Source organism: Oncorhynchus clarkii, chromosome 6, assembly GCF_045791955.1.
Source record: "Oncorhynchus clarkii lewisi isolate Uvic-CL-2024 chromosome 6, UVic_Ocla_1.0, whole genome shotgun sequence".
Taxonomy (NCBI): domain Eukaryota; kingdom Metazoa; phylum Chordata; class Actinopteri; order Salmoniformes; family Salmonidae; genus Oncorhynchus; species Oncorhynchus clarkii.
The window spans coordinates 31,264,193-31,289,569 of record NC_092152.1 but is presented as its reverse complement, the minus strand read 5'-3'; the positions used below and the strand labels follow the sequence as shown (position 1 = coordinate 31,289,569).

Sequence of the window (25,377 nt, the reverse complement as noted above, 5' to 3'; positions counted from 1 at the left end):
TCATAGCATTGTTGGAGGACCAGTCCTTCCTCTCACCTGAGACAGATGTTTCTCTTCTTTTTTCTCCCTTCTTGGATAAGAAATGGCACCCGTGTTGTTTACTCTGCTGATTGAGGTGTTTGTAAGGTCAGATAGTCTAAAGACCAAAACAATGATTATTTCTTCAGGGACATGACTGTGTAATCTTCAGTTATCGGTCATCCCCTACACTGGGATTGACAAAAACCAATGTTTGTCATGAGGTATTGGGTTGTTTTGCAATGACAGGGAGGGAGGACACAGTGACTCAACAGGGACCAGCCAAGGTTACTTTGTTCAGTTTTACAGTGAAAGTTGTTTTCCCTGCAGCATACCTGGAGCCCCTGAGAGACTCGTCTGTCCAAGGCACGACATTCTTCACACTTGTCGCGTGCGTGTTTGTCAGTGTAGTTCGGCGTTGCCTTCTGTTTCTGTTTGTTTTCGTGACTGTTATAAAAACACTCACAATGATTGCAGTGGGGCTGCTCACAAATACTCACATACAGTGCATGCCTAGCAAACAGACAGCCATGAGTACACAGGCAATATGCAGGTAGGACACTACTACTGACCACAGATTGGCTAGCAGACTAAACTGTTGCTCACAGAGGAGAGTATAGAGGAGGAAAAAGACTAGTGTTTTTAAAATGCACTTCCTTTTTTTTGTCACTTGTTTAGTCTCGTTTCGTAACCGGGGCGTATTGTCTCGTAACCGGGGCATATGGTCTCGTCAACATTCTGTCAGAATGTTGATCTTTATCTGGACAGCCTTTCAGACCACCTCTGCTTTTCCACATAATCCCTCTGTGCACAGGAAGGCCCGGAAACCTCCTTTCCACTCCATTCCTGCTTACCTATTCTTGCTTTCATTTCTGTGTGTGGGCTGCATTTCCTCACACAATGTACCAGAAGCTATTAACCACCTCTATAAGGTTTACCCAGTAATAAACATTGTGTTAAAGAATGAACCATTGTAAAAAGGGAATTGACTTTCCTAATCTCCAGGAGTGGATTGTCTCTCCAAAGGCTGATCAATTGGGATTAGCTCTACTGCAGGGTTCAGAGATCACTGTGATCCACAGACCCAGGCCAGCAGTGGGCAAAACTACAGCAAATCCCCAGACCGGCAGGTGGTTGGCATATTTGTTAACTGTTACCTCAGTGTTTGTCTGTTGCCAGTGCACTGACTGTTCTCCATATGAATATCAGTCAGTATGCAGAACTGGCAAACTCTTCTTCACAGGGAGCTGTCTGTGGAAGTGGGTTGCCAGTTTAGTGGCTTCATCTCTTTGACAGAGGTGTAGAATTGATTGTGTGCCTGACACAGCTTAACCTGGTGCCACCATTTTGCATAACCTGTGAAACTTTGGGAAGGTGCGCTCATAGCCTGAAGGTGCTCTCTCTGCAACTTCAGCATTCCTAACTCTGAACGTTTCGTGACTAAGTCCGAGCCATACTTTTCTGCCTGATTTGCCAAGTTTCACTCCAGTCAAGTATGTGGATCAATCCGCTCTTGAGTAGTGGCATGGCAGGATAATTGGTCTAATCATTGTATTAACCACAATTTAAGTTGATACCCCTTCACCGGGCTGTAGATGGTTGTCCGGGTTTCTGTCAGAAAGGTGCTGCAGAAACATCTGGAACACATTAAGATGCTGGAATGTGGCTGTGGACGGGGAGGCCAGTGTTTGGTGTTGGTTGCTGGTATTTAGTACCAGGTTAATGACCATTGTTTCCCATCGTCTACTGCTTATCGCTTCATTCTTCTCTGAAACCACATCCCTCCGGTAGACACTGTGTGTGTGTGTAGTCACTAGTCACCCTGTTCTCAGTGTTGCCCACCTTGTGCTGGAGCACACCAATGAGGCGTGACATGTCTCAGGAACAAGGTAGCCTACTTCTTCATCGTACCTGACGATCAGAGACGAGTACATACCGTCCTTCTAAAGAAAGGCCTGAAGCAACCGCTGCACTCCAGTGCAACATGGGAGTGGAAAGTATTATGTTCACCAGTGTAATTTCTCACACAATGAATGGCTTCTGCTGCACTGTGTCTAATATGCCAGTTCCTCTCATTAAAGCATACTTTCACCTCCACACTCACTTTGTTGGTTGAGGTTTGGTTGAGGGAAATTTTACAGACAGGTCTGGTTAACTGTTAACTGTTGGTTAAACTATTTCCAATGTTACCTGACTTCGATCGCACACTAAACATATTTGTCTTTGTCAAATTCTGTTTTCTTTTCAGGGTCTTTTGCAAGGTATTTCTGCTCTAGCTTTGTGTCTTGTTTATTTGTTTCTATATGTGTATGTCAAATCTCTCAGCTCAGTCAATACGTGAACGCTCACAGACTCCTTCATTGTTTGAGAGTGGACTCTCTGCTCAATTGGAATCTTTCAGGAATCTAACACAAGCCTTTGAGATTGTCAACTTGTCTTTGAAATGATGCACCCAGGCTTTGTAGTGAGTCTCCTTTGAATGGCCTTGAAACAGATTGCTTTACGCTTGATATGGTCTCCACTGAAAGGATTTGTCTGTCCACTCTACTCCCTTCATTTCCTGCAGAGGTCATGAAGTGTGTTTTCCCATCCACAGGTGCTCGGAATGCTGTGACCACCTGACCAACTGGTACTATGAGAAGAATGGCAAGCTGTACTGCCGTAAACACTACTGGGAGAAGTTTGGGGAGCTGTGTCACGGCTGTTCTCTGCTCATGATTGGACCTGCCATGGTAAGTTGCCCCGTGTGAAATCAAGATGAACCCTGGTTGGCCCAGGATCCAGAGTATCAGGTATTATGATGCAGTAGGCTTCTAGCTTGGTTCACTTGGATCTCATGGAACATGAAGAGGACAGTGTTGGCGAAGAACCGTTATTAACTGTGTGGTTCCAGCCCTGGTATGTCAGACCATATACCCCGGGTATGACAAAACATTTTATTACGTTGTTAACCAGTTTATAATAGCAATAAGGCACAAGGGGTGTGGTATATGGCCAATGTACCGTGGCTAAGGGCTGTATCCAGGCACTCCGCAATGCGTTGTGCCTAAGAACAACCCTTAGCCGTGGTATATTGGCCATATGCCACACCCCTTGTGCCTTATTGCTTAATTATAAACTGGGTGGTTCGAGCCCTGAATGCTGATTTGGCAGACAGCCGTGGTATATCAGACCGTATACCACGGGTATGACACAGCTTTTATTTTTACTGCTCTAATTACGTTGGTAACCAGTTTATAATAGCAATAAGGCACCTCGGGGGTTTGTGGTATATGGCCAATATACCACGGCTAAGGGTTGTGTCCAGGCAATGACAAAGCTGTACATTTAATATAATATTTGAATAATAATTCACTGTCAAGGTTACCATTGTATTCAGAGGTTAGATGTGTAGGGCCATACTCAAATAACACCAGTTCACAGTGAATCACTGTTCTTTTGATGTGAGTTCAGGGGGTTGTGGACTAATAGGATCTGTTTTTCCTCTATGTACACAAATGATGGAACTGTCAGCTTTACCCCTGTCCCCTTGCCCCTCATCTGTGTTGTAACAAACATCTCCTTGGTGATTGAGGTCAATACTTATGTACAGAAGAGGTCATGGGGGCTGGGCTATGGCTCAACAAGTAATCACCCACACAGAGCAGCCATACTTTGCATCCTGGTTGCTTTGAAAGATAGCCGACTGGACCTGAACCTTCTCTCTGAATCTGTGGAAGTTAGGTTCCCCATCACAATGTGTGTATTAGTTAGGTCCCCCATCATGGCCCTGCTCTGGTCTCTGTATAGTCTCCACAGTTCACTTCCTCCAGCACAATCTTTGGGGTGAAAACCGAGAACATGGAGTGATTTTGGAGCCAGTCCATCACCTGATTCGGTCCACTGCGGTGGAAAGGCAATGGATACTACGCACACTGCACCACCAGACCACCACACTGTTTATTGGGGATGGTTTTTGAAAGATCGACTATCTGTTATTAAGGGAAGGTTAGAATGGTTATGGTCGACTGCATTTGTCAAATCTATATTTATCTTACAGGATTAGACCATGAGCTCATGGTTATGATATGGAAGAGTCACTGAAGGCTGGATATTGGTTAGCTTTCTTGTTGTTTCATCAGTGCTATGGAATGCCCATGCCTCATGCATGGGGTTGGAGTGCTGTGGAACTTCATTTTAACAGTGTTATTGGCCCAATTTAAATCAGGTCTAAATTAAACTGCTGCTGGCACAAACAATTGCTGGTCACAAAAGGATGCTTTCTCTTCAACTGGATTAAAGGGGGGTCCCAAAATTATTCTTTTTTTAGAGCAAGAAGTTTGCCAGTAAGCAAAACACACAATGGGCCTTTCTATTTGTTCTTGGCCACATTGGCTCTGAAAGCGAGATGCCAAGTATTTCTGGCAGAGTTGAATTGGCAGGCTTCTCTTAGATAGCAGCCGAACCAACACGGCGTAAAATCGTATGGCTGTTGGGTCTTTCAGGAGAGGAGAGCAGTGTGGAGCAGGCCGCTACTTATGACCGTTGTGTGTTTGATGGGCAGGTTACGGCACAAAACTGCATTCAGTTCTCCTAATTAGGAGATCGTGGCATGACACTTGTTTTCTTCAGTTTTGCTTACTGTAAAACACGTTTCACAGTTCTGACACGTTGTAAATCTGACACGTTGTAAGATCCTTCTTTTTGTTCCCTTTTATTTGGATGAGATGGGAAAATGAACTCAAGTGTGTTGTGTAAGAGACATTTCCTCTGGAGTCATGTTGGTCATACACACACACACACAAATGCACACCAGCCTAGCCTCCCCTCTGAGAGAGCCTGCACACACACAGCCACCTATGGACTATGACACAGCCATGTGTGTCTAGCTGTGGCTCCTTCAGGCTGTTTCTGACTGGGGTCAGTGTGGTAATGCTCCAGCCTGGAGGGTGGGAGGCACAGCCACAGATGCACACATGGCTTACATCACCCAGCCTAATCTCACTGCTGCCTGCAACGGCAACAATATCCTTTCCCAACAGTCTTACTCATAGCAGCATACAATGAACAGCAGGGGGGTAATGGAAAAGGTTATCCTACTTCAAAGACTACAGGTTTTCATTAATATCTTCACATTCCTTATAAGTTATCCCTCTTTGAATTCATCTGGGGAAGAGCTTGCGTCTTGGCACAACAGTCGTAAGACTCCCCTGGAAGTCTTAATACTGTAGATTATCTCCCCACACTCTCCAGGCCTCATATTTAGGTTTTCCAGCTGCCTGCCCAGCCTTAAAAATAAAGAATTGGGGGGGAGCGGTTGAGGTTTTATTGTCACATACACCAGAAAATTGCAGTGAAATGTGTTATTTTACAGGGTCAGCCATAGTAGCACAGTGCCCCTGGAGCAAATTAGGGATAAGTGCCTTGCATAAGGGCACATCAACAGATTTTTCACCTTGTCAACTTGGGTATTCAAACGAGCGATCTTTCAGTCACTGGCCAAACGCTACAGTGCATTTGGGAAATATTCAGACCCCTTGACTTTTTCCACGTTTTTTTGTTGTTACAGGCTTATTCTAATATGGATTCAATTGTGTGTGTGTGTGTGTGTGTGTGTGTGTCCCCTCAAATCTACACAAAATACGCTATAATGACAAAGCAAAAACAGGTTTTTAGAAATGTTTGTAAATGTATTAAAAATTTAAAAACGGATCATATTTACATAAGTATTCAGACCCTTAACTCAGTACTTCATTGAAGCACCTTTTGGCAGCGTTTACAGCCCCAAGTCTTCTTGGGTATGACCCTACATGCTTGGCACACCTGTATTTGGGGAGTTTCTCCCATTCTTCTGCAGATCCTCTCAAGCACTTAGGTTGGATGGGGAGAGTTGCTGCACAGCTATTTTCAGGAACCCCATCGAACATCTCTGGAGAGACAAGTCCGCGCTCTGGCTGGCCACTCATGGATATTCAGAGACTTGTCCCGAAGCAACTCCTGCATTGTCTTGGCTGTGTGTTTTGGGTCATTGTCCTGTTGGAAGGTGAACCTTCGCACCAGTCTGAGAAGCTGCTCCGGAGTGCTCAGGACTTTATCAAGGATCTCTCTGTATTTTGCACCGTTCATCCTTCCCTCGATCCTGACTAGTCTCCCAGTCCCTGCCTCCAAAAAACATCTCCACAGCAGGATGCTGTCACCACCACCTTTTGGCAAACTCCAAGCGGGCTTTCATGTGCCTTTTACTGAGGAGTGGCTTCCGTCTGGCCATTCTACCATAAAGGCCTGATAGGTGGAGTTCTGCAGAGATGGTTGTCCTTCTGGAAGGTTCTCCCATCTCCACAGAGGAACTCTGGAGCTCTGACAGAGTGACCATCGGGTTCTTTGGCACCTCCCTGACCAAGGACCTTCTCCCCCGATTGCTCAGTTTGGCCGGTAGCCACATCTAGGAAGAGTCTTGGTGGTTCCAAACTTCTTCCATTTAAGATTGATGGAGGCCACTGTGTTCTTGGACCTTCAATGCTGCAGAAATTGTTTGGTACCCTTCCCAGATCTGTGCCTCGACACATTCTTGTCTCGGAGCGCTATGGACAATTCCTTCGACCTCATAGTTTGGTTTTTGCTCTGACATGCACTGTCAGCTGTGGGACCTTATATAGACAGGTGTGTGCTTTTCCAAATCATGTCCAATCAATTGAATTTACCACAGGTGGACTCCAATCAATTTGTAGAAACATCTCAAGGATGATCAATGGAAACAGGATGCACCTGAGCTCAATTTAGAGTGTCATAGCAAAGGGTCTGAATACTTATGTAAATAAGGTATTTCTGTTTGTTATTTGTAATACATTTGCAAAGATTTCTAAAAACCTGTTTGTGCTTTGTCATTATGGGGGGTTGTGTGTAGATTGTTGAGGATGTTTTATTTATTTAATCCATTTTAGGCCGCAACGTAGCAAAATGTGGAAAAAATAAAGGGGTCTGAATACTTTCCGAATGCACTGTATAACCTCAGGAACCTCTGCTATGGGACAGCCCCTGTTTGTACTTGTTCCTTGCTTTAGAGGGTGGATACTGGGGATCAGGTTAAAAAAAATCAATACAGTAGAGTTTTGCAATTTTTACAATTTATTTTTGACGATATTATATTGATTCTCCCCTCAAAAAAAGGTAGTTTTTGCTAGGTAGTTGACGTTAGCTAGTCGGCTGTACCTGTGCTAAAACTTCAGTATTTCTTCTATAGCTTGGCCTCATTCTTCTTAAATGCTGAGGTAACATGTTTTCAGCACTTTTTTTCCCCCGTGACTTATCAAAACTCATTTTTATTATGACTCTCGATTGTCCCTCTGCAGCAGAGACATAGTGAACAATATGTTTGGAACATTGAATCGCAATTCAATCGCTGTATCAAATCGCAATACATTTTGAATCATGATAAATTGTGTAATATATAGAAGCACAATGCATATCGTATCGTGATATTGTGTGGTCCCTGGAAATTCACAGCTATAGTGGATAAGTTGTTTAATTTAACATGAGTGCAGGACCAACAGATAAGGAAGTGCGTAAGTTGTAGATAAAAAGGGAATGAGTAAGCAAGGGTGTGAGGAAAGTTAGCGAGGGTGAGAGTGTCAGCAAGAGGTGTGCTGTGATTGGAAAAGGCAGGGCTTGGGAGCTGGGAGGTAGATGACATCATAGCAGATTCCAGACAGGCTGAGAGTGGAGCAGCTGTTACTGACTGTGTTACTGCCACAAAGAGAGGACAACACACACACACAACACCATCTAGCACACAACACGGGACAACACAGAACACCACATAGTGTACAACACAGCTCAGCACAGCAGGATCACCCTGAATAATTCTCTGCTTGGACCTGGAACACCATGGGAAAGATCAAAGCCAGGAGACAAACTCACCTTTATCTGTTCTTCCAGGTGGCTGGAGAATACAAGTATCACCCAGAATGCTTTGTATGTCTGAGCTGCAAGGTGGTCATCGAGGACAGAGACACCTACGCCTTGGTGGAGCGATCCAAGCTGTACTGGTGAGGGTTGTTTTACGATCTACTGCTCACAGAGTTGTTGGTTTTATTTGTTTAGATTCTGTTTGTAAGTATGGTGTTAAGTCAGATGTTGATAGAGGCAACTAGGGAATGTGATGTTTGTTATTGCAAACCATCAACATCACTCTTTCTGGTTGATCTTTTAGGAATCTGGTGCGTCTGTCACACTAGAGTCCCCTCTATAGTCTGACTCTCTGCATACCCCTCCTTCCTGCTCTCTCCTTCTCTTCATATTTTTCTCCAATTAAACGTTATTGTTCCCCAAAGGGAAATTATTTTGCAGAAAAGTACTCAGATGGAAGTTGGAAGAAAGTAGAATAATTTGATGTTTAAACACTGATGAACACTTTTGAATACTTTAAGAACTGGTAAGAACTTAAAAAACACAATTATCCACAACAATACCCCTTATTCCTTGTTTCTTCTCTCCTCTCTCCTCCTCTCGGTGTAGTGGGAAGTGCTATAAGCAGGTAGTCCTGGCCCCCGTGTTGGAGAAGCGTTCGGCCGACTCGGCCCTGGACTCTCTGCCCCACACGGTCACCCTCATCTCCATGCCCTCTGCCACCAACAGCAAGAGGGGCTTCTCTGTCTCTGTCCTAAGAGACGTTGCCAGCGGCTCTGCGAGCGTTCAAGTCAAAGAGTGAGTGGATTTAACTGTCACACACAACTAGTGAATCTGTACACCCTTCACTATCTAGGCCTGAGTGGGACAGGGTGAGTCGTGTTCTGAAACGGATTATAGGTTTGCTGAAATAACAGGGCATTAGTCCTGATGTGTGTACATTACTAATACGATTATGTAATCTGGATTTAATAGTTAAACCCCACATCTCTTTACTTTGGTGTTTATTATAGTCTTGATCCAGGTCAGGCAAAGGAGTCTCATTAGCTGATAGATGTACTAGATGTTGTGGACAGACGGACACACTCACCTCTGTATTGTCCAGGTGCTCACTGCTGATTGGTCAACAGAACCAGCTCTCCGTTGACAGACCAGACCTATATGGAGTCATAGTTCATTCTGATACTGGTGCGCCAGACTGACATGGCTATGTGCTGTATTTCTCTCAGGGTCAGAGGAATGCATATCAGCCCGGAAGTTCGGAATGCCATCCATGTTGGTGACCGGATCCTGGAGATCAACGGTCTTCCAGTGGGAACACTGATGGAGGAAGAGGTGAGTTGCAGGATCCAGCTTTTGACAGTACACTGAATAATAAAACATTGAAACTATTCAGACTATTCAGTTGTGACCCAGTGGTGTATAAAATGTGACTATTACATAAGTATTTGTTACTCTAAAATAGATTTCGGGAACATGTGATCTTTGCATTCCATTCATTCTGCCTTCATTTAAACATTCTTTAGCTGGGAGAGGATGGCATCTGAAAGGACTCCAACACACAATCTCACAACACACCTCACTCAACCATGTTCATTCCAATGGTGCATTCACTAATTACATTTTAGTTCCCACCTTTCCTGTTTGCAACAAGGGGCATTCCAATTTTAAATTATTTGGCTTCATTCAAGTCATGTAGTTTAAGTCAATTTGATAGCTCCTTCGCGTTGTCAGGAATCAGGATCCTTTTCTCATTGGAACCCTGCCTAGTTCTAATTCCATCCTGTGTTCTATATAGGCCTTATACCAATATCTCTCTCAATAGTGTTGCTTGCTCATGTTACTATGTCAGAGAGTACTTTGGCCTAGCAGATTATGTATTCTGATTGATTTATGTTTCAGGTGGAGGACCTCATTCATCGGACCAGTCAGACGCTGCATCTGCTCATAGAGTATGATCCAGTCAGGCAGCGGTTAGAAAGGCTCAGACTGGGGTCCTCGCACAACCGCTTGGGGGTCCCCGCCACCTCCCGCATGCGCCTGTCTTCGCCCTCTGACAGTGTCCTGGAGAGGACAGATCTGGTGGATGATGCCACCCTTAAGAGGAGGTCTCTAAGGTACAGCTTAACCAGCCAACCTTGGGAGAGAGGGAGTCTAAGCATTGGGGCAAAAATTAAGAGATACAAAGTTATTTATTTGTTCCAGTAGAACCTGATCAATGTCTTACTGACCTTTGTTCCTCTCCGTTAATGGAAGGCGTAGCAACAGCATCTGTAAGTCCCCTGGGCCAGCCTCCCCTAAGGAACACCCTATCTTGACCCGGGACATCGGGCGCTCTGAATCCCTGCGCTCCTCCAGCAGCTGCTCTCATCGCATCTTCCGCCCCTGTGACCTCATCCATGGAGAGGTGCTGGGCAAGGGCTTCTTTGGCCAGGCTATCAAGGTCAGCTTTTCACTCAAAAATCAACTTCTTTTCCACACACATCTCAATCTGTATTTCCATACCTATTTGCTATAACTTTAACCAAAGCCTAAAGGAGTGCATGTGTCCACAGGCGTAGAAGGAAGCTAAAGTAATTCCACTGCCTAAAAATAGTAAAGCACCCCTTGCTGCCTCTAACAGCCACCCAATCAGTTGGCTGCCTGTTCTTAGTAAACTGATGGAGAGAATTGTTTGACCAAATACAATGCTATTTTTCAGAGAACAAGTTAACAACTGAATTTCAGCATGCTTATAGAGAAGGGCACTCAACGTGTACTGCACTGACTCTGATAACAGCTGATTGGTTAAACATAAAGCTGTCCCGACCTAAAAAACGTATTGGTCAATTGAGTCATCTGTTCTTTCGACTCAATCGATTGGTCTACATTTTTAAATGTGCATTTTTCCATACATTCGCACCCTGTGTGTTTTAATAAAATCAACTATGCACTGCGCTTGTCTGATGATTTAAGCACACTGTTTGATGAAATGATTAAGACACAAATGACTTGAGGGAGCCAGAGATCAATAGCCCCCCTCACAATTGTTTCTGATCTGCGTGCCAGTTATGATTTTCATATGCACATTTTTGTGGAACCGTTTAATTTCAGTTATAATAACGTGTTTTTGTTATTTTGACAACGAGGTAAAACCAATTAAAAAAACAATACAAATATTGCAGGCATAAAATATCCTGATATAAATAGCCACTTAATCAAATTGGCTACGCATGCAGGTTTGTTCATGTTCTTCAATCGCATTAATCTCTCTACTCTGCCTGCCTGTCTGCAATGAAAGTGAAACATGGTATCAACTATCACCTGGGTAGGGCCTCCCGCGTGGCGCAGTGGTTAAGGGCGTACTGCTGTACTGCTGCGCCACCAGAGACTCTGGGTTCGCGCACAGGCTCTGTCGTAACCGGCCGCGACCGAGAGGTCTGTGGGGCGACGCACAATTGGCCTAGCGTTGTCCGGGTTAGGGAGGGTTTGGCCAGTAGGGAAATCCTTGTCTCATCGTGCACCAGCGACTCCTGTGGCGGGCCGGGTGCAGTGTGCGCTATCCAAGGTTGCCAGGTGCACTGTGTTTCCTCCGACACATTGGTGCGGCCGGCTTCCGGGTTGTTTAGTAGCTACTATCTTGTCTCATCGCTACAACTCCCGTACGGGCTCGGGAGAGACGAAGGTTGAAAGTCATGAGTCCTCCGATACACAACCCAACCAAGCCACCAAGCTTGGTTGGGTTGTGTAGTGGAGGACGCATGGTTGGGTTGTGTAGTGGAGGACGCATGACTCTCAACCTTCGTCTCTCCCGAGCCCGTACGGGAGTTGTAGCGATGAGACAAGATAGTAGCTACTAAACAATTGGATACCTGGGTACGGCCCGGCAACTCGCGCTAGCAAACTTGCAACATTGTATAAACTATTCTGGGCACTCAGTTTCCCACGCCAGTGACCTCTGGACAGAGAGCAGTATTTGCACAACGTATAAGAAGTAATCAGGTATTTTATGAAGTTTACACCGACAAGCATGACGCTTGTCGGTGATTGAAAGGGAGATTTTTCAAATAAATTGAGGAACTATTGTCATTCTAAATTGATGTAAAATAGACTTTGTTTACTTGCTGTTTTGCGGTGTAGAAAAACATACTTTAAGAAGCTACACAGCTGAGAATCAGAAATACCCAAATGGGTACATTTTATACATTTTACGCGCAGGCTAGGTAGCCTATAGGCCTTCGTGAATTGATAGACGCAAACAAGTTATGAAACATTGAATTGGCAGGATAGTTCAATCTGAAAGCCACACTCCCCTTCTTGACTCAACATTTTAAATTATAGGCCTACACATTATCTTCACACATACTCTAGGCCTAAGGAATACTCTCACAAACGGTGTCAGGTTCAAAGGAGTAGCCAATTATGGAAAACCAATGCAATTTCACTTATTTTCTAAATTTGCTTGGTGTGCCAAGGCAAATAAATACCCTCGCGGCACGCATGCCTGTCTTAGTGATGTTCCATTCCCGTGGCCTCCGCAATGGATTCATCCACTGAGACAGGTATGCCATGATTTAGTCTTTTTGTGACTGCTCGACTAAACAAATCTCAATCAACAGCCTATCGACCAAACAATCGGCCAGTCGACTAAATGGGGTCTAGTTAAAAGAAATGTAGTTAAAAGTTATTGATAGTTGGCCCTAGTTAAAAGAAATTGATAGTTGGAGCTCTGTTGTTAGATTTCAGTGCAGTGATGTTAATGATCATAAATTGTTATTGAAGAAACTCACTTGCTATGGCTTTCCCTGCCATCCCATGGTTGGAGAGTTCTCTAATAGAACCCAGAGTGTTCTCCATTGGAAGCTCCTCTAACAGCAGATACAGTGCATTTAGAAAGTATTCAGACCCCTTGACTTTTTCCACATTTTGTTACATTACAGCCTTATTCTACACACACACTTTTTTTTTTCTTTTTGTTGCTTTGTTTGTATTTTAAATGTGTGTGAATGTCCATGTCTGTCAGTGTATGTGATTTATTGTCATGTTTTGTTTTTTTGTGGATCCTAGGAGTAGCTGCTGCTTCCACAAAACCTAATAGGGATCCAAGTAAACAAATGACTTTCTCACATCTACACAGATGTCAGTGTTTTGTTTTTCTCCAATTTGACAGGTGACCCACAAAGCCACTGGTGAGGTGATGGTGATGAAGGAGCTGATTCGCTGTGATGAGGAGACCCAGAAGACCTTTCTAAAGGAGGTCAGTAGACTAATCTGGTTATACATTGGGCCGTGATTTATTATACCCACAAATGAGAGCTTGCCAAATGTCCCTGTATTAGCTTCATAGATGGATTCCTTTAGGCCAGCCTTATTATTTTTGTATGCATTTGCTCCAGTCCTCAGAGGGAAAAAATAAGCTTGTGATTTTTTTGCAAAGATAAAATATCTCCAATGTGGAAACTGATTACTGTGGTGATAAACACAATGTAATTGTGAAAGTTATGATAATGCCCTTGTGTAAGAGCTGTTTGGAAGAAGAAAATAATTACAGTTTCATTTTGATCTGGTGGGATGGAACTTTTGACCCACATGTCGTCACAATTTGATCTGCTTATAATAAATAGACCAATGCCTGTACATATGGGTAAGGGGGTGGGCTCTAGACCATCCTATCAGCCAATCAGAGATGTGTATGTAAATATCTTGACAATTCTTTCCTGTTGCCCACACGATCAGACTGAGCATTTCAAGGGCCAGGGAAATAAATGAAAAAAATATATTTCGGAGTTATATATGTTAAATAAACACACCCAGTGGTTTTAATAAACATACAGTGAAAATAAAATGACAAAGACTGCATGGTGGGGGCTTTAAAGGAAAACTCCACCCAAAAACTATATTTTGGTATTTGTTTCATTAGTCCATTGTTGACATGGTCCCAAAATGTAGCAGCAATCAAGTTTTCAAGATATGTAACTTTCAAAATACAGAAATCCTCCCAGTATGATGCATATGTCATATGGGGATGATTTCTGTATTTTTGAAAGTTACATATCTTGAAAACATACCTCTTTCTCTCTCCCCAGGTCAAAGTGATGAGGAGTCTGGAACATCCCCACGTGTTGAAGTTCATCGGCGTGCTATACAAGGACAAGAGGCTGAATTTAATAACCGAGTTTATCCAGGGAGGGACACTGAAGGATTTCATTAGAGACATGGTGTGTTTCAACTAGTTAAATTCACTTCACTCTCTTTATGTTCTTTATGCTCTTTACGCCTCCAAAATAGCATTAATGTTGGCCTTGGGTTTGCTGTTAGTGTTTTCCTTAAAGGAGAAGTAATTTTTTACAACCAGATCTAAATATTTTCTGTAAATGGTATGTTATAGAAGGACTTTTTATTTTTTATTTACTTACCCCAAACAGCGAATCACTTCCTCATTCTTGTTGTGCGGTATAGGGGCCTGTAAAAAATGTGTACATGGGTTCCAAAAACACCCAAATGCGTCCTTTTGGAAACAGCAAAGCTCTCAGTATATTGATACGGGTCTTTTAGATGTTATACACATGAAATTGTGTCATTCCTAACTTTATCCGCAACATTATATTCAAGACCTGCATCACTATACTGAGAGTTTTGCCGTTTCTTGTAGGACGTATTTCAGGGCCCCCATACTACACAACGAGGGTGAGGAAGTGAGTCACTGTTTGGGGTAAGTTTATCAAAAACAAGTGATATTGCAAAAAAAAGGTGTTTGGACCCTAAAATGCCATTTACATAAAAAATTGATTTGGTTGGAAAATAAAATTCAAACTTTTCCTTTTATGGGCCTGTGCTGTGTGGGACTGGGACTCACTGACCTCAGCTAAAGGCTGTTGGCTCAGTGGTGGGCTGGCTGGCATGTCAACCAGCAGACCTATTCATTTAGTTCTTTCTTCTCTGGGTTGTTATAGGACCAGTTTCCATGGGAGCAGAGGGTCAGCTTCGCTAAAGGTATTGCTTCTGGAATGGTGAGTTGGTGCCTTCCAGGGATATTTACCATTGGCGGTAAAACACTGTCCATATAGACACTGTCTGCTTTTTTGTTCAGCTGGACTAGCCTCCAATATGTATGGTGGTAGTTTAACACAATGCACTTAAAGGTACAGTACCTGAAGTGTTTAATTCCAAAATGCTATGTATCCATTTACAGAAATGTTTGAACTAGCTTTTAATGTTTAAAGAAGTTATGAAAGTGTAGTTGTCGTCCCCCCCCCCCCCCCATCTAATCATGGAATGAGGTTGTTAAATAACAGACATGTACAGTGCCTTCAGAAAGTATTCATACCCCTTGACCTATTCCACATTTTGTTGTTAAAGCCTAAATTCAAAATGTATTAAATTAATTTTCTTTCCTCCCCCCCACAACACCCCATAATGACAGTGAAAACATGTTTTAGAAATTTTGGCAAATTTATTGTAAATTAAATACAGAAATATCTAATTTACATAAGTATTCACACGCCCTTGACCATCCGCTCAAGAACAAAAATTGTCCCGTGGCTGAATCTAGTTGATGATCCCTGTTCTACAGGCTTCCTTCTTTTCACTCTGTCATTTAGGGTAGTATTGTGGAGTAACTACAATGTTGTTGATCCAGCCTCAGTTTTCTCTGATCAGTCTTTAAACTGTAACGGAGTTTAAATGTATTATAATAAAATCTATTTCTTTTTTTATAAAAGAATGTCTTAACATAATTCCATATGACTTAAGGTGTCATGTGTGTGTAGGCCAGTGACGCAACATTTCAATTTAATACTTTTTTTAATTATTTTTTTTTACTTTTATTTTTTTGAATTTGACCCCTTTTTCTCCCCAATTTCGTGGTATCAAATTGTTAGAAGCTACTATCTTGTCTCATCGCTGCAACTCCCGTACGAGCTCGGGAGAGACGAAGGTCGAAAGCCATGCGTCCTCCGATACACAATCCAACACAATCCAATCCGGAAGCCAGCCCCACCAATGTGTCGGAGGAAACACCGTGCACCTGGCAACCTTGGTTAGCGTGCACTGTGCCCGGCCCGCCACAGGAGTCTTGGTGCGTGATGAGACAAGGATATCCCTACCGGCCAAACCCACCCTAACCCGGGCGACGCTAGGCCAATTGTGCGTCGCCCCACGGACCTTCCGGTCGCGGCCGGTTACGACAGAGCCTGGGCGCGAACCCAGAGTCTCTGGTGGCACACCTTAACCACTGCTCCACCCAGGAGGCCCGTTAATTTAATACATTTTAAATTCAGGCTGCAGCACATCAAAAAGTCAAGGGGTGTGAATATTTTCTGAAGGCACTGTATTTGTTTGAAATCTAGCCTTTGACGGTTTCGTTTCAGAGACAAATAATCATGTTTTGTTGCAAAATACTATACATATTTCAAAGGTTTGGGTTCAATTCGAAATGTCATTGTTTTTGAATGAAAAGCTAAACATTTTGTCCATTTGTGCTAACATAATTGCAAAGGGGTTTTCTAATGATCAATTAGCCTTTTAAAATTATAAACCTGGATTAGTTTACACAACGTGCCATTGGAACACAGGAGTAATGATTGCTGATAATGGGCCTTTGTACGCCTATGTAGATATTCCATTAAAAATCAGCCGTTTCCAGCTACAATAGTCATTTACAACATTAACAATGTCTACACTGTATTTATGATCAATTTGATGTTTTAATGGACAAAAAAAAAATTGCTTGTCCTTCAAATACAAGGACATTTCTAAGTGACCCCAAACTTTTGAACGGTAGTGTATATCCCACCTTTACACAAGGTGATAAATAATTACATATTTTAATAAAGAACTGTGCAAATGATACATTTGTGACATCAATATTCTAAAATCTGGGTCATACTGGAGTGGTTGGGGCTGGGCAGTGACCACTCATATGCTCCAGAGACCTTACTGTCTGTCTTAGCCAACAGTGGCAGGCATAGGCCTGCATGTTTCCCTGGAGACCAGCTCAATGCTGACAGTAATCCTAATTTTCTTTCCTTTTCCACAGTTCCACCACAGAAACACAACTATGTGGGGCAACAAAAACAAATTTAGATTTTCCTACTTAAGGAATTGTCAAATGATGAGGTTTCTGTCTCTAATATGGCGTGTTTGCTTCCCTTTGTGGATGATTGGTTTGTTTGACTCATATTTTTTCTTTATTTCAGGCCTACTTGCATTCAATGAGCATCATCCATAGAGATCTTAACTCTGACAACTGCCTGGTGAAACTGGTAGGTGACCTGTCCTGAATTGTACATTGCATGCAAACTCAGAAATAGATGTATAGAGGAGCAGTGATCCCTTTCAATTTTCCTGATTTTAATTTACAGAAACACCATAAAGATACTAATCCAGACTCATTATCTCAAATGAATCATGAAGTCATTGTTTCTCTCTTATACCAAAGTGTTTGGCTCCTAAACAGTTAAAGCTAGATGTACCTTGGGCGTAGGTTATTGTTTCAGATGAGCCTGGGGGCAGGGTGTTCTAGAGCATGTTTTGTTGTTGTGACAGGAGTCTGTTACTGAGCCAGTGCGTTCTTGTCGATACAGGCCAGGGTCCGGTAGAGCTAGGTTCTATTGTAGCAGCCGAACACAATTTACAACAACATGTTGTGTAAGTAGTAAAGTACAGGCTTATATAGATCTTCACAGATCTTTCACTGTATGGCAACACTCAATGAGGTGTAATGAGTCTTGTCTGTTATTTCCATTGAGGTGGCATCTGTATAATTGTCTCAGTTCAGTGACGTTATATACAGGAAGACAACTCATTGTTTAAATTTGATACACATTTCTGGTCATATTGCATTGTGATTTATTTTATTTTTTTGTCAATGACTTTACACACAACAAGCAAAATCCATTGAACAATCTTATTTTATTGTTGACCCATATTGATTGAGGTATGAACAAAACACCTACCACTATTACATTGCCACTTCATATGCTCTTGACCTCTGACTTCTGACCCCTGTCCTCCTTTAGGACAACACGGTGGTGGTGGCAGACTTCGGCCTATCCCGGCTCATGGTGGAGGAGAAGGTCAAGCACCCTCCCCCAGAGAAATTGGCCAATAAGAAAAGAGTGTTCAGGCGCATTGATCGTAAGAAGCGCTACACAGTGGTGGGGAACCCCTACTGGATGGCTCCAGAGATGCTGAACGGTGAGCAGAGCAGGAGGACCCAGCGTGGAGCTGTGGATCACACGGATCAGTCACTTCAACACGTCTTTATTCACTCTATGCTGGTCAGTTAATTATCTTTCTATTTTGTCATCCTCAGGTAAACGCTATGATGAAAAGGTGGACATTTTCTCCTTTGGAATTGTGCTTTGTGAGGTAAGAATGACATTTTTAAAGTCTTGCTTTTTATATTGACAGTTTTAGGCTATGAGCTGTATGTTGAATTGAAGGATACATTTTGTGCTTCAAAGTTAGGCTAATATAGATTCAGTATCATTTTCATCAGTTTGATTTGTCCAGTGTTAGTCAGATACTGTAATCTGGAGTGTGGATCCATTCTTAACTCTGTCTCTGTTGTAGATTATTGGGCAGGTGAATGCCGACCCAGAGTGCCTTCCAAGGACCTATGACTTTGGCCTCAATGTAGACAAGTTCATGGAGAAGTTCCTTCCTGATGACTGCCCACAAGCTTTCTTTGCATTGGCTGTGGCTTGTTGTGACCTCATCCCCGAAAACCGGTGAGTTTTATACAGTATCTTATGGCTTTTCACTCTGAGTAATGTATTACAGTTGAATCTGTTGTATTATCTAGATTATATTTGTATGCTAGTGACAACAGCTATAGTAGGCATGTTTACAAAAGGGACACTCCCTCATCCTGACCTGCCTGCCTAGCTACATTCCTGGTTGTAACCTCTAACCCCCCCTCCGTGTCTACCCCCACTCCCTCCCCAGGCCTGCCTCCCAGAAGCTGGAGGACTGTTTCGAAGCCCTGTACCTCAACCAGGAGATGGGTATCCCTCTGCCAGCTGAACTGGAAGAGCTGCACCAGAGACTGTGTCGACTCCACCCCCCCAAAGACAGCTCCTCTCCGTCCCAGTCCACACCCCCAACGCCAGCCCCTGCTGAGGATCCCAGCCTGGCTGACAACAGCACCTAGCCCACCTTCCAGGACCACCGTCTGGACTGCTGCACTGGATGAGGAGTGGGGAAGACGGACCTAACTCGTGCCATCTGGGAACTTGATACCCTGAGCTAGCTGGACAAAAAACCCAAACACCAGGACATGCAGGGTACACATCTATTTTTACCATATTACCAGAACATGTTATGTGGTGCACTGTCTCTATAAAATGAGGAATCATATTGAGAGTGATCTCTCCACAGCATTTAATATCAATCCCCACGTGAAAGCTGTTGTGTTTTTCACTGGGTTGTTTTTTTGGGGTTGGTCTGAAGTTGAAGTTTGCTGAGTGTGGAATGTAGAGATGAGACCCAGCCCATGAGAAGACTCCTTCAGCAGGCAGGCAGCAGCAGAGAAAACAGAGATGTGTGACAGACTGGCTTGATTGATGACTAGCTCAGAGTTAATGCAAGGCAGGGAGTTTGGAGTGAAGTTTGTTAACCATCAGGAGGACATGTCTAAGGACAAAACGAACACTCTCTCTGAGGAGGCCAAGTCACATCAGTCAGAGAAATATGTGGAGCTGTGTCAAATGAATGTTATGAGCTCACCGACCAGAAAAATAGTTGTTGAACAGTGCTTCACCTTGAGGTGTGACTCTCTGAGGTCCTTGATCTTAGAGAGAACTTTCAAACTGATGGAATCAGATCCACTCTACAACCGTAAAGTGTAATCATGTGCACTCATCCTTTAGTCTTAAGGCGTCCACATGCATTCCAGCCAAAACATTTCGGAAGAGTTTGTGCATATATATATTATGACATTTTGTGACATTTGGTGAGGTTTTTTTTCAGATGTTCAGATGTGATTGGTCAAAGGTAGGGATTCTTCAATAAAGTCTTTGTTGTCATTCAATGAGAGACAACGCGTTTTCATGAAAATGTTGTCATTAAGAAATACAGCTCCAAACATCTTAGTTAGATGTAAAATTGTGCAACTAAGATCTCCTAAGCAAAAACATCAAAATGAATGACAGATTTCTTGAGTTACCTTAGATTCATTCGGACTACTTTGATGAAGTGTATACTGGCTACGGCGTCTCAAAATGGGCAAACGGTACTATTGCCGCTTTTCTTCTTGTTTTTCAAGCGAGTATGCGAGCACACTTGGTTCACCTAGCCGACTTCAACTAGCCAGCCAAGCTAAAGCATGCTGATGCCTTTGTCAGTGGAGGGTTTATGGGGCATCTACCAACTTCAAGTTACTGTAGAGGGTGGTAATGGTTGTGCATAGATTTTCTTACCATTCGCTAAATGTTTTCATTCCACTTTATTAACTCCATATGACTTTATCTGTTCATGTGCAGTCATGGACAGATTTTAAATTGAATTGTGATTTGGGGATTTTTAGAGCTATTGACTGATTTGGAGTTTATAGAATGAAATGAATATGGTTGTTTTCACATGTAGCTAAGCTAGCACACTTTCAGAACCAGACCGGTACCTGGTGCTTGATGTTAAAGGCCCAATGCAGCCATTTTTATATCAATATCAAATCATTTCTGGGTGACAATGTAAGTACCTTACTGTAATATAATTCCATTAAAATGGGCAAAAATAGCTTTTTAGCAAAACTATTTCTCAAGCAAGAATTTTGCTAGAACTGTCTGGGAGTGGTCTGAGTGGGGAGAGGAAAACTAGCTGTTATTGGCAGAGGTTTGGAACTCATTTAACCAATTTACTGCATGATGTCACCATGGAAAGCTGAAACTCTCACCCATGCAAACCTGCTGATTAGAAGGTTCTGTGTAGATTGTATTTTCAACCAGGAACTATCAGGAAATAATATTGATCACATTTTTTCACACTTACTGTGTTCATTTCAGCAGCTGAAGGACAATTATTCAAAACACAGGAAAAACAGAATTTGGACTGCACTTGGCTTTAATGACTACTCAACACAGCTCTGTATGTGCGTCAGAATCTCAGCTGCTGATTAGACACTGAATATGTGTAGTAAATGGAGCTCTGCTCTCAAAGGCATTGTACAACTTACTAAAAAGTGACTTGTATAAATAAAAAAACTGGATTTATTTGTTTTTGTGAAGTTTGCTATAAGAAATGTATATGAATCTATCTGAGAATCAAGGGTTTATATATTTTGTTTAGACATTTTGTACAATATGAAGATTTAATAAACTTTGAGGTTTGTTTGATAGCATAATCTTTCTATGGTACTGACTTGTACAAATTGTAACCACTATCATTTATATCACCATAGTGTTGAATTAATTTAATGAATTAAACAATAGCATTTTGAAAGGAGTTTCTTTTTTTTGCCTATGGTGCTAACTTTACAAACAACATTATTTACTTCAGTGGCACACACCGAAATCCTCCCCTCCCCTTGTAAATGGAGGTAGATGACCACTAGAGGGTGGTTTTGTGTAACTTTGCGTCTCTGATAGTCTAATTTAATTCCCAGTGAGCATGACTCATTCTCTTAACAGGAATAGCAGGTTTCAGCTAAATTACGTTTTAAATTGAGAGAGTTGTGATGAATTGGGATTGTGCAGCAGAGCATCATGGGGGATGTATGTGTTGAGATAATCACGTTCTATATAAATGTTTGAACTGCATTTCTGTCTTCCGTCTCATCATTATTGAATTGTTTTTAGACGTGGTTATGAAACCCATGAGACAAAACAAAAGATCTGTACCTACAGTTTTTACAAGTTTAACATTTTCCGTGGTACAAGAATGTGTAGTGCAATTTTGTTTTAGGTGAAGGAACCACAGTTGAAAAGTTGAATAAGCCTTTCATTATATACTGAACAAAAATATACACGCAACATGTAAAGTGTTGGTCCCATGTTTCATGAGATGAAATAAAAGATCCCAGAAATGTTTCATATGCACAAAAAGCTTATTTCTTGAAACGTTTTTGCACAAATTTGTTTACATCCCTGTTAGTGAAATTATGTCATTGTCATTTGCCAAGATAATCCATCCATCTGACAGGTGTGGCATATCAAGAAGCTGGTTAAACAGCATGATCATTACACAGGTGCACCTTGTGCTGGGGGACAAAAGGCCACTCTAAAATGTGCAGTTTTGTCACACAACGCAATACCACAGATGTCTCAAGTTGAGGGAGCGTGCATTTGGCATGCTGACTGCAGAAATGTCCACACTTGCCAGAGAATTGAATGTTCATTTCTCTACTACAAGAGAAATTAACGTTTTAGGAGAATTTGGCAGTACGCCCAACCGGCTTCACAACCACAGATCACATGTAACACACCAGCCCAGGACCTCCAGCTTCTTCACTTGTAGGATGGTCTGAGACCAGCCACCCGTACAGCTAATGAAACTGGGTTTGCACAACCAAAGAATTTCTGCACAAACTGTCATCGTTTTCACCAGTGTCTTGACCGGACTGCAGTTTAGCTTTGTAACCAACATCAGTGGGAATGGTCACTGGCACTGGCACAATGGAGAAATGTGCTCTTCACAGGATGATTCCTGGTTTCAACTGTTTCAGGTAGTGGCGTCATGTGGCCGAGTGGTTTGCTGATGTCAACGTTGTGAACAGAGTGCCCAATGGTGGTGGGGGTGGGGTTTGTTGTGGGCAGACATAAGTCTTCGAAAGCCAAGTTAACAAACAGATCACCGACCATTTCAAATCCCACCATACCTTCTCCGCTATGCAATCTGGTTTCCGAGCTGGTCATGGGTGCACCTCAGCCACGCTCAAGGTCCTAAACAATATAACCGCCATAGACAAAGACAATATTGTGCAGCCGTCTTCATCGACCTGGTCAAGGCTTTCGACTGTCAATCACCACATTCTTATCAGCAGACTTCGCAGCCTTGGTTTCTCAAATGACTGCCTCTCCTAGTTCACCGACTACTTCTCAGAGTTCAGTGTGTCAAATCGGAGGGCCTGTTGTCCGGACCTCTGGCAGTCTCTATGGGGGTGCCACAAGGTTCAATTCTCGGGCCGACTATTTTCTCTGTATACATCAATGATGTCGTTCTTGCTGCTGGTGATTCTCTGATCCACCTCTACACAGACAACACCATTCTGTATACTTCTGGCCCTTTGGACACTGTGTTAACAATCCTCCAGACAAGCGTCAATGCCATACAACACTCCTTCTGTGGCCTCCAACTTCTCTTAAATGCAAGTAAAACTAAATGCACGCTCTTCAACTGATCGCTACCCGCCCGCCCGTCTAGCATCACTACTCGATTCTGACTTAGAATATGTGGACAACTACAAATACCTAGGTGTCTGGTCAGACTCACAGTAAGCATCTCCAATCCAAAATAAAATCTAGAATCGGCTTCCAATTTTGCAACAAAGCCTCCTTCACTCATGCTGCCAAACATTCCCTTGTAAAACTGACAATCCTACCAATCCTTGACTTCAGGGATGTCATTTACAAAATAGCCTCCAACACTCTACTCCGCAAACTGGATGTCGTCTATCACAGTGCCATTTGTTTTGTCACCAAAGCCCCATATATTACACACCCCTTCGACCTGTATGCCCTCGTTGGCTGGCTCTCGCTTCATATTCATCGCCAAACCCACTGGCTCCAGGTCATCTATAAGTCTTTGCTAGGTAAAGTGCCACCTTATCTCAGCTCACTGGTCCCCATAGCAGCACACACCCGTAGCACGCACTCCAGCAGGTATATTTCACTGGTCATCCCCAAAGTCAACTCCTCCTTTGGCCGCTGTTCCTTCCAGTTCTCTGCTGCCAATGACTGGAACGAATTGCAAAAATCACTGAAGCTGGAGACACATATCTCCCTCACTAACTTTAAGCATCAGCTGTCAGAGCAGCTTATCGATCATTGCACCTGTACACAGCCCATCTGTAAATAGCCCACCCAACTACCTCATACCCATATTGTTTTGTTTTTTTTGCTCCTTTGCATCCCAGTATCTCTACTTGCACATTCATCTTGCACATCTATCACTCCAGTGTTAATGCTAAATTGTGATTATTTCGTCACTATGGCCTATTTATTGCCTTACCTCCCTAATCTTACTACATTTGCACACGCTGTATATAGATTTTTCTATTGTGTTATTGACTGTACGTTTGTTTATCCCATGTGTAACTCTGTGTTGCTTTATCTTGGCCAGGTCGCAGTTGTAAATGAGAACTTGACCTCAACTGGCCTACCTGGTTAAATAAAGGTGAAATAAAAAATAAATAAGCCACGGGCAACGATCAAAATTGCATTTTATCTATGACAATTTGAATGCACAGAGATACTGTTACGAGATCTGAGCCCATTATCGTGACATTCATCCGCTGCCATCACCTCATGTGCCAGCATGATAACGCACGTCCATGTCGCAATGATTTCCTTATATGAACTGTAACTCAGTAAAATCTTTGAAATTGTTGCATGTTGCAATGATATTTTTGTTCAGTGTAGAATATGCATATAACGCAACCTCTGCCTATGCAGAGTTCTATTTCATGGGAACATGCATTTAGATCTTCTTGAATTACTGTTTCATGAGCGTATTAGAGCAGATGGTGTTAACAAACTATTGGCCTTTCTTGTATTTTGGTTTCATTCAAGGCATACTGTATATTCTGCCTCGTGGCGCGCTCTGTTGAGTTTTGACACACACTAAAAAAATCTTCAGCTAACCATCTGTCAAGAGAATTTTCAATCCCAATGATAACTAACAATCAATAAGCTTTGACCAATTTCCCCCTAGGTTGTAAGCTAGGGTTAATAAGAATTAGGCAAAGACTTTGTTGTAGTTTATTCATGAGAGCACTCTGATGTCCATAATACAAAGACATTCATTTTATAACTTGCTCCCTACTTACGCACATACCTACACACAAACAGTAGATATCCTACGCACATACATACACACGAACAGTAGGTGAGTTCTCACCACTGTTTATCACTACCAAGCCGACAGTTCCATTCCCCTGAGATTAGAGGAACCTTGAAAAGGACTCCCTGTCCTATCATAAGTTTCTCAGAGTTCTAGCCAGATCGGGTCAAACACAGTTGAATTGTTCTCTGTATTTTCTTAGACACACACACACACACACACATTTCTCTACCAAACCTTATTGGACTTACGTTTAGTACTTTAATCATTCATTATACATGCTACATAAACTAATAATCACTAATTAGTTACGTTTCAGGGTGGGATTCTTTAGTCATTACCTTTAAGCATAATTCCCTTCTCAATATCCTAAAATCTCATTAGAAATGAGGTGTTATTAACAATAATAAGTGATGAGTATGACTATAAGGGACAGGCAACAGATCTTGATGAGATCTAATTTTAAGAGATTGGAGTGCACTTTGTGATGTGATGATG

The 25,377-nt window shown here is 42.5% G+C and overlaps 1 protein-coding gene across 1 annotated transcript in view; it reads left to right on the top strand.

Moving 5' to 3' along the window:
- Positions 1-21,923, top strand: part of LOC139410970 (LIM domain kinase 2-like) — a 38,812-nt gene extending 16,889 nt beyond the window's left edge. The window contains exons 3-16 of the mRNA XM_071156710.1: positions 2,615-2,750; positions 7,933-8,042; positions 8,512-8,700; positions 9,132-9,237; positions 9,805-10,019; positions 10,159-10,345; positions 13,052-13,138; positions 13,968-14,099; positions 14,835-14,891; positions 17,079-17,144; positions 17,901-18,078; positions 18,197-18,252; positions 18,457-18,614; positions 18,832-21,923. Coding sequence (XP_071012811.1) covers positions 2,615-2,750; positions 7,933-8,042; positions 8,512-8,700; positions 9,132-9,237; positions 9,805-10,019; positions 10,159-10,345; positions 13,052-13,138; positions 13,968-14,099; positions 14,835-14,891; positions 17,079-17,144; positions 17,901-18,078; positions 18,197-18,252; positions 18,457-18,614; positions 18,832-19,036 — 1,882 coding nt within the window. The 3' untranslated portion in view covers positions 19,037-21,923. The remainder of the gene's footprint in view (positions 1-2,614; positions 2,751-7,932; positions 8,043-8,511; positions 8,701-9,131; positions 9,238-9,804; positions 10,020-10,158; positions 10,346-13,051; positions 13,139-13,967; positions 14,100-14,834; positions 14,892-17,078; positions 17,145-17,900; positions 18,079-18,196; positions 18,253-18,456; positions 18,615-18,831) is intronic.
- Positions 21,924-25,377: the final 3,454 nt, after the last annotated feature.